This window comes from Falco peregrinus, chromosome 2 (assembly GCF_023634155.1).
Source record: "Falco peregrinus isolate bFalPer1 chromosome 2, bFalPer1.pri, whole genome shotgun sequence".
Classification (NCBI taxonomy): Eukaryota; Metazoa; Chordata; class Aves; order Falconiformes; family Falconidae; genus Falco; species Falco peregrinus.
In genome coordinates, this window is record NC_073722.1 from 50,999,694 (window position 1) to 51,007,558 (window position 7,865).

General features: G+C 39.7%; 1 protein-coding gene across 2 annotated transcripts in view; it reads right to left on the reverse strand.

Annotated features, from left to right (window-relative positions):
• The window catches only part of MAN2B2 (mannosidase alpha class 2B member 2), a 31,248-nt gene extending 26,189 nt beyond the window's left edge, over positions 1–5,059 (reverse strand). Inside the window, exons 1-2 of one of the 2 annotated variants that reach the window (XM_055796177.1) lie at positions 4,900–5,059; positions 1,167–1,313 (exon numbers count right to left, since the gene is read on the reverse strand). In XM_055796177.1, the coding sequence (XP_055652152.1) occupies positions 1,167–1,313; positions 4,900–5,025 (273 nt within the window). In that variant the 5' untranslated portion in view covers positions 5,026–5,059. The remainder of the gene's footprint in view (positions 1–1,166; positions 1,314–4,899) is intronic. The other variant, XM_055796176.1, reaches the window with a different exon arrangement.
• Positions 5,060–7,865: the final 2,806 nt, after the last annotated feature.

Genomic DNA, 7,865 nt, shown 5'->3' on the forward strand with positions numbered 1-7,865 from the left:
CACATTTACTCTTCTGGATTCCACAGAACAGCAAGAATAGATACCAGAAACAGACCTTTACTTTATACTTGGGTTATAACAGCATAACATATTTGAAATAAGACCAACTTACCTTAGAAAGTTAGAGTACTCTTCTGTCCCTGCACAAAGTAGTTCCTATGCTATTTTAATTCCCCAATCCCAGACTTACAGTACAGTTCTCTAATTAAAAACAGTCAAGAAAATTGTCCTGCACAGGCAAGTATGGGCAAAGTACCACACAAAAACACCGAACTGCCCATACACAGCAAAATCTCTCATACACAGATCAGCTGCACACAGGCTGTAAGCTGTTATTTAAATACTGAACATTACAGAAAATTCAGAATTTAGTGAAGGACTAGGTTAAAAATAAACATACAAGAGGTGTCTTTTTTCACATGTTGCTCTTAACATCTAGTACTTTAAACAAACCGGAATGTAAAGTACAGCAAGTAGTATGCTACTGCTGGGTGGACCCTGGTAACAGAACAGATCATGGAGTTCTGTGTGAGTATTACGGGAAGCCACACTTGTATACCCTCTAGTTTTAAGGTCCAAAACTTAAACATCTTGCAGTGCAATGTAACACATGACCAGCTGCTAGGCTGCCAGCCCAGCCGTTGATTTCAGGATGTTTACTTCATGCCAGAGAAGCAGTGACAAATAAAACTTCACATCTTTACCAGGAAAAACACACTGCTGTTGAATCTTTAGTCACCTCTTTGCTGCATTACCCTTGTTTACAAAGAGCAGGTTTTTGAGCAGTACTTTACTGGAAAGAAAAAAAGTTCCTCTCGTGAGCAGTGTTAGGCTTCAGATGTTTAACAGATACTGGTGCAGCCTCTTTCAGAATCACCCACATTATACTAGCATGCCCCCAAATAACGAAGTGACCAATGAAATGAGAACTGTGAAGTGTAAAGAGTGTGCAGTGCAAAGGTTACTACCTCCTACCGCTCTAATCTATAGCTGGGGTTTTAACCTCTTGTAACTGCCTTCAGAATTAAAAGTCCTTCACCAGATTCAGAGACAGCTTACACAAGATCTGGGTAAAAAGCAAATGGTGAAATCCTTTGCCCCTCCTTGTCCCCTGAAAAGAGCGTGCACGCTTTGTTAACAGAAAGCATGGCTCTAGTGCAACTTACCTGCTGCTTGTGCATATCCGTGGCTACTGAATCCCACCAGAGTCGAAAGAATTCCTGCTCCACAGCAATAAATTTGCGCTGCCTTCCTTTTGTTAGCTCTTCTACAACAGATGTGTAGACATTTGCTGCATAAGCATGCATACTTTCCTGAAAAAAGAGAGGGGAAAAAAAGTAGAAAACAAACTATTTTGCCACTGTTAAACGGGCTGTTCTGAACACTCACTGGGCTTCAAAAGAGATAGATCAAAAATGTCATATTTGAACACTCAGAACAACAAAGTTCTATCTCGTTATGTACAGCCTGTGGGCCATTCTGCTTCAAAATACAACCTCTGACTGGGGACCTGACTAGATCAAGGCGTGGCTCCCCCCAAGATCAGCAGGCAACAATACACACTTTCTTTTTGATGTACTGGGAACAGCTTACCCTGTCTTCATCCTTCCCTTACATCAACAGTGCCATGAATATAAGACTTAGCACCAACACAGTTAAAAAACCCACATGCACACTTTATTCTTCCATTTCTGCTCTTCTTTTGATGACCTAAACTACCAGAATTGTTTCTTCAGAGCAAGTACGACTGTGCTATGGGTGTGCATTGCCAGTGTAATGCAGTGATACATATACTGTAAATTATACTATTACTGCCTTAGAAGCTTCAGTCATGAAAAATAACTCCATCTGGCTTGATGTTTTAGGATAGAGTAAAACCTAACTGGCAAAGGACTCTTAGAATGAGCTGACATAGAATCACCCAGTGTGAGAATTTATGCATCTACGCTGTCTATGTTGTTCCTAATGCGACATGTATTCCAGAATAAGGCCTATGGATTTTTATTGGAATGCAAACATGATAGCTGTATCAGTCAAATAACCTATCACACTGTTATATCCTATGATATGGTATCAAATTAACAACGTTAATTTTGAAGTTGTGCACATGAAGATATTTTATGTACACTTATCCCTGCCAGAACTTCTGCTGTCCAGATCCAGTCTTCTAGCCTTTACTTCATTTCAAAGTGATACAGAATGTCTAAAGACAACAGCAGAGGTCCTAGGATTTCCAGTACTGTCTGTGTTTTTTGTAACAAAGTTATCTGCCTGTTATAGCAATTATTATTATATATATATATATATTTATAACACATGTAGTTTTTAACACTAAGCATAACACTTTTCTACTTAAACTACTGGTACTTGCTTAAGAACACACACCACAATACGTACACATACATCTTGAAGTAATTGACACATAAATCTCTCACCCACATAAAAACTGATGGGCATGATATGTAAATATGAATCCATATTATTAATTTAAGCAAGTTCCCTATATGAAAATCACATTTTGAAATAAGAAGGGGATTATGTGATCCAAATCAGAATGAACTTTTTCTAACCCTTTGCTTTCTACAACTGAAATACTGCTATCTTTGTAAAAATGCTAAAGTGTGATTAGAAAAGGGAAAACGTCTGAGTGTAGGAGTAACGGCTCAAAATACTGTAGTGCTTATGCAAATAATTACTTGTTCAACGATTTCTCAATCAGTTCTTAAGTTTTTTTTAAAATCAAGATTATTATTAGATGTTTAATTCAATATGAAATTTTAACTAAGGGAATGGCTTTTAAGTTTTATTAATACTCAACAGTGACACACAAATGACCGCTAAGGAGTTTTCATTTTTGACTGGCAATTGGCTACAAACAATACATCCTAAAATCCAAGTACATGTACAATGATTACAGCATCAGGTTCAACTTTAGTTCTTAATAGCGGAGTACATTAGATTTTAAGAGCTGAACAAGGACTTTTCAAATTTAATACAATATTAAAATATTCTGTGTAGTAACTCATTGAAAATAATTTGTTGAGGTATTTTGGACATTAAGGCAAGACACTCTATATTCTGACTCAAACTATGCTGGAGCTAAGCAGTAAGATATTACCCAATCCTACAAATTTTATAAACCCCACTCATCTGGGTGGGAATTGAAAATAATTGTTCTCATAAACCAGGACACTTGCAAGCAACAGTAATAACTTTCTTTCCAATTCATATCCTCTATCAGTTAATGAGATAATGAGTAATGAAACAATAAGCAGTAAGCCAGTATAAATAAACCAGGCAAGATTTTACTTATTTAAATATAGATTTTAAACTTCTAGCATGATGTAAGAATTGTTTTGTATTGCATTCTAGACAATGGTGAGGTGTCTTTCACAGTTACGGCAAGGTATGTCAGTGAGATGCCACATCTCACGTAAGTTATGGTACCACTATTATCAAATTGCAACAGATAGCTTGCTTTGAAAGGAAAAAAATGAAAGTTTTATTGTACACCCAATGCTGGAATTCTCCATCAATACTGCAATTTCTGGCATGCAATGAAGATTGCTGTTCTGATATCATAAATAAAACACATATTTTTCACATTATACATGGAGAAATGAAACACTAAATACATGTTGTCAGTCATGAGTGAAACCTATTAACTAAGCAAACCAAAAATGTAAAATTGGTTGGGATCCCATTAGTATTCCAGAGAGTTACCTCCAGGTTTCACTTTACTACAGAGCATTTGAAATGATCCACAGGTAACCTCTGTGGTTTTTGACTAAAGGAATTGCTAATGCTTGTGATTTAATAGCAGAGGAACCGAGGCTTCAAGCAATTGCATATTCTTAAAAAAAAAAAAAAAAAAGGGAGAGAGAGAAATAAATTATGTGTTTCATTTCTCTCAGAGGAGATTTTCTACCACTAACTGACCGGAACAAAAATTCTTTTCATGTTCCCTTATGCAATTTAAGTAGGAGTTTGGAGTATTAAGAGTAATTCGCTAATCTTTCCTAAAAAGGGAGGACAAAACACATGCACAGCACAAATGCCTTGGTGAACCATTAGCTCTTTTTTATTAGTTAAACATCTGATGCAACTTCACTCTAGCAAGTGAAGCACCCATAGCATCTTTCACAGGAATGCAAGAAATTAATACTAATGAAGATGAATTCAGCATTTTGACTAACAAATATAAAAGGTATTAATGTCCCACCTGATTTATTTTACTCTGCATCTCATGTATTTAGTAAAAATTACTTTGTTACTCCACTTCTGTGGCACTAGAACGAGACTCCAACCCCACCCCAACTATGGAGGCCCTGGTATCCTGCTCTCATCTCGAAGAAAAAACAGGAAGTTTTCCTGGAGTTTTGGTTTAGTAACAAGAGAAACAGAAAGACCGTGAAAACCTGCCACATAATCCAAGCACACCATGAAACAGATTGAAGATTTTCCTCTGAAAAAAAAAGAAAAAAAAAAAAATCCATCAGAACACAGGTGCATGCAAACCCAAAATTCATGGGCACAGCTCCTAAGCTAACCCTGCTTGCTCCAAACGAGCGTCAGGATTCCAAAACACCCGGTGATGGAGCACATTCCCGGACAGACTCAGGGCAGGAGATGCACCTTACAAGGATTTATACGATCCTTTGCAAGCGGGTGGGTGTTAGGACAGAGGCAGGTAGACATCCTACTACCAGCGGTCCACGGCTCCGGGTAGTTTTGCAAGCTTGTAGGCGCCCAGGGAGCTGAGCTGCGGCCGGGCAGCGGGAGAGGCTCAGCCCCCAGCCGACAAGCCCACCCGTACCCCGGCAGCCCACCGGGCCGCCCCGGGGAGAAGCCGGCCGCGCCGTATGCACCCCGGCCAACCTCGCTCCGAAGGGGCCCCACCTGCACCGTGTAAACCCAGCCGACGTCCATGTGGCTGTGGGCGACCACGAAGGCCCGCAGCTCGGCCCGGCCGCGGGCTGCCGGGAGGAGGCTGGGGAGCAGCAGCAGGAGCAGCGGGGGACGCATGGCGGCTCCCCACCGCGCTTCCGCCTCCCGCCGCCCGGCACCGCCTCCCGGCGTCAGGCTCGCCTCTCGAGAGCAGCTGCTTTGTAAAAAAAAAAAAAAAACAAAACCAAAAAACAAAAAACCGCCATAGCAGTTTTCTTTTACGTGAGAGGATTTTGAGGCACGAGGGCGTGACTTCGTGTTAGCCCCGGGCTGCTCTGCGGCTATTTGAGGTCCCTGCAGCCGGGTGCAAGAGCCAGTTAAAGCCGCAGCCCCTGGGTAGTCCTGATGGCTTCTCGTTGGTAAGCCTGGGGCTGGTTTTCTTACAAAACTAGACTGATCAGAGAGATGTTGAGTACTACACCTTGGACAGCTATAAATATTTTTTTTTTGAGGAAATTCTTTTGAGTGGAATGCTAGTTCTTTATTTCAGGGTATAATAGTTCATGATGGATTATTGTCTGTGTCTTTGAAGTGGTAGCACGATTAATTCTTATTTATGCGGTTGACCTTCTGGTTCCATTTAAATGGGTTTTATCACTTGTTTTACTGCTGCTAGCAAGAGGTGGACCCTGTGCTGAGAACTGAAAATGCATACTCTTCTGTCTGCATAAAGTCCTAGTGAAAAGGAAAAAAAAATCCAACCTTAATTAAAAATTGTTGTAGGGTAATGTATCCTCAGAAGTTTTGTCTGCAGTTGCACCAATTTCTGCCCTATATATCACTGTGATATTGAAAGCCAAACCAGATTAAACTATTTTTTAAAACTTTCTCTTTAAAATACACACAGACTTTAAAATTACTACCTTGCTGAAGTTCTAGCTTGTGTAAATTTCATGCTCTTAACAACCTTGCAATCCTGAAATGGCAAAACGTATCATGCCAATTTCTTAGCTCATTTCTGACAATGCAAATGTAAAGGACATCAGATGCAGATGGTACCTGCTCCTACTTTCAAGTTTGTTGATTTAGCATTACTAGTTTCCAAGCCTAGTTAAACCAGTTATCTCTCTGAAGGAAACAATCACAAATAGCTTAAGGGTGTCCATCTACAGACTTACATTGGTAAAAGGCAGATGCATACTGGACTAGCTGGCACTTGGGTGCAAATTAACCCATCTCAATATTTAAGATACCTGTAGAAACAGATCACACACACTAAATGCAATTTGCATCCGTCCCCTCATTTTAGAAAGAAAAAAAAAGCGTGATGCATTACATGCCAAACTCGATGAATTTTTTAACATATAAAGCTTGTAAATACTTGAAGTCCAGAATGAAAAATGCTATGCAAGTCAGTAATATTGAGTTGAGCAGCATAAAATTGCTACCTTTTATAAAAATTTAATCTAATCTGAATGGATTCCCCCACAACAGGGCCCTTGTTCACTAATTAATATGGTAGACTGAAGTTTTCTCCAAAAAGCAGAGGCAAACACTGGAATGCTAAGGTTAATTTTATTTATGATAATACCTTGTCATGAAGAGCAATCAAGGTCTGTAGGTAATTTGTAGGGGGAATTACTATCACTGTAAGCAGCTGGATGAAGCTTTACTTTAATACAGCTCTATGATATTCTTTTTTTCCTCAAATCATCAGCTTAAACCTTTTCAGTTCCAAGAAAGCTAATGCACATCCAGCGAACATATGGCTTGGAGATATATATACACACACTGTCTAAATGAACTGGTGTTCTTTTACCTCAGAAGGCATTACGGTCTTTGTAATTTAGGTGAAGTTCCCAGGAAACTGGAAGTGTCGGTGTTCTGCTTTTTTTATAAAAGTAGAAGAGAATGTTTGCAGAATATTACTCCCATTTTAAACCTATTGCCTTCTGAAAGTGTAATTGTCCTCCTTATTCTTTCACAAAGGCCACAGTGTGACACTGTCGTGGACGCAGTGGAGAATATAAATATTTGAACAGAATATTTTTATTAGGAAAAATTGAATCAAACTGCCCACAGTTCACACACCTAAAGGCATCAGGAGGGTTTTCACTTGCTGTAAAAAGAGATGAATCAATCAAGTAGAATTTATGCTGAAATAACGCTTCCCCACCATTTATATATCATTTCACAAACAGCAAAAAGCTAGGTGGAGGAGCCAGTGTAAATGTGCCATGACAGCTGCCTACATTGGTGTTTTATCCTCTTGTTGGCTCCTAATCTCTTAGTATAGCTTGATTATAGTCTTCCTGTATTATTTCTTAAGCTTTTCTCATTTGCCCATACAAAGTGTGTTTGCTCTGACACGAGCTGTGCTATACGTGGGTCTCTGACACTGTTCACCTCAAAAAGACAGAAGATGTAGGCGGGATGCTGCCAGCTATAAGCTAAGCAGTCACAATTCTGTTAAATTAACTATCAAGAAAGCCAGCTGGTGAACAGAACAATTAATGTACCTTTGTATTTCCCTGCTGTCGTATTTTTGGGGTAGATGTCTGTAAGAATAAAGGCATTGATTAATGTAAATTTGTTCTAGCTCTTTCAGTGTTTTAAAATTTGCCATTCCTCTCAACGTTTTCCAGTGGAGGCAAAGATCCCGGCAGAGGACACCTCAACTTACTCAATAACAGGTTTGCTTTCCTACTTACCTGTCATGGACACTGTAGAGACAGTTTGTGGATCCATGGACCAGATGAAACCCACTTTTCAGCCTTGCAGTGATTTCAGCAAATATAAACCTGACAATTTACATCGTATTTGAAGCCTTTATCCCTACGATAGCCTATACAGCCTAGGGATGGTAGGAGAACTGAGGTGACTGTTGTGAGGAAAACGCAGCTGCCAGTGCTTGGTGTGGCAAGCCAGGGGAGGCTGTAGGGACACCAGCGTGGGTGACACTGGAGATGCCTTGGTGT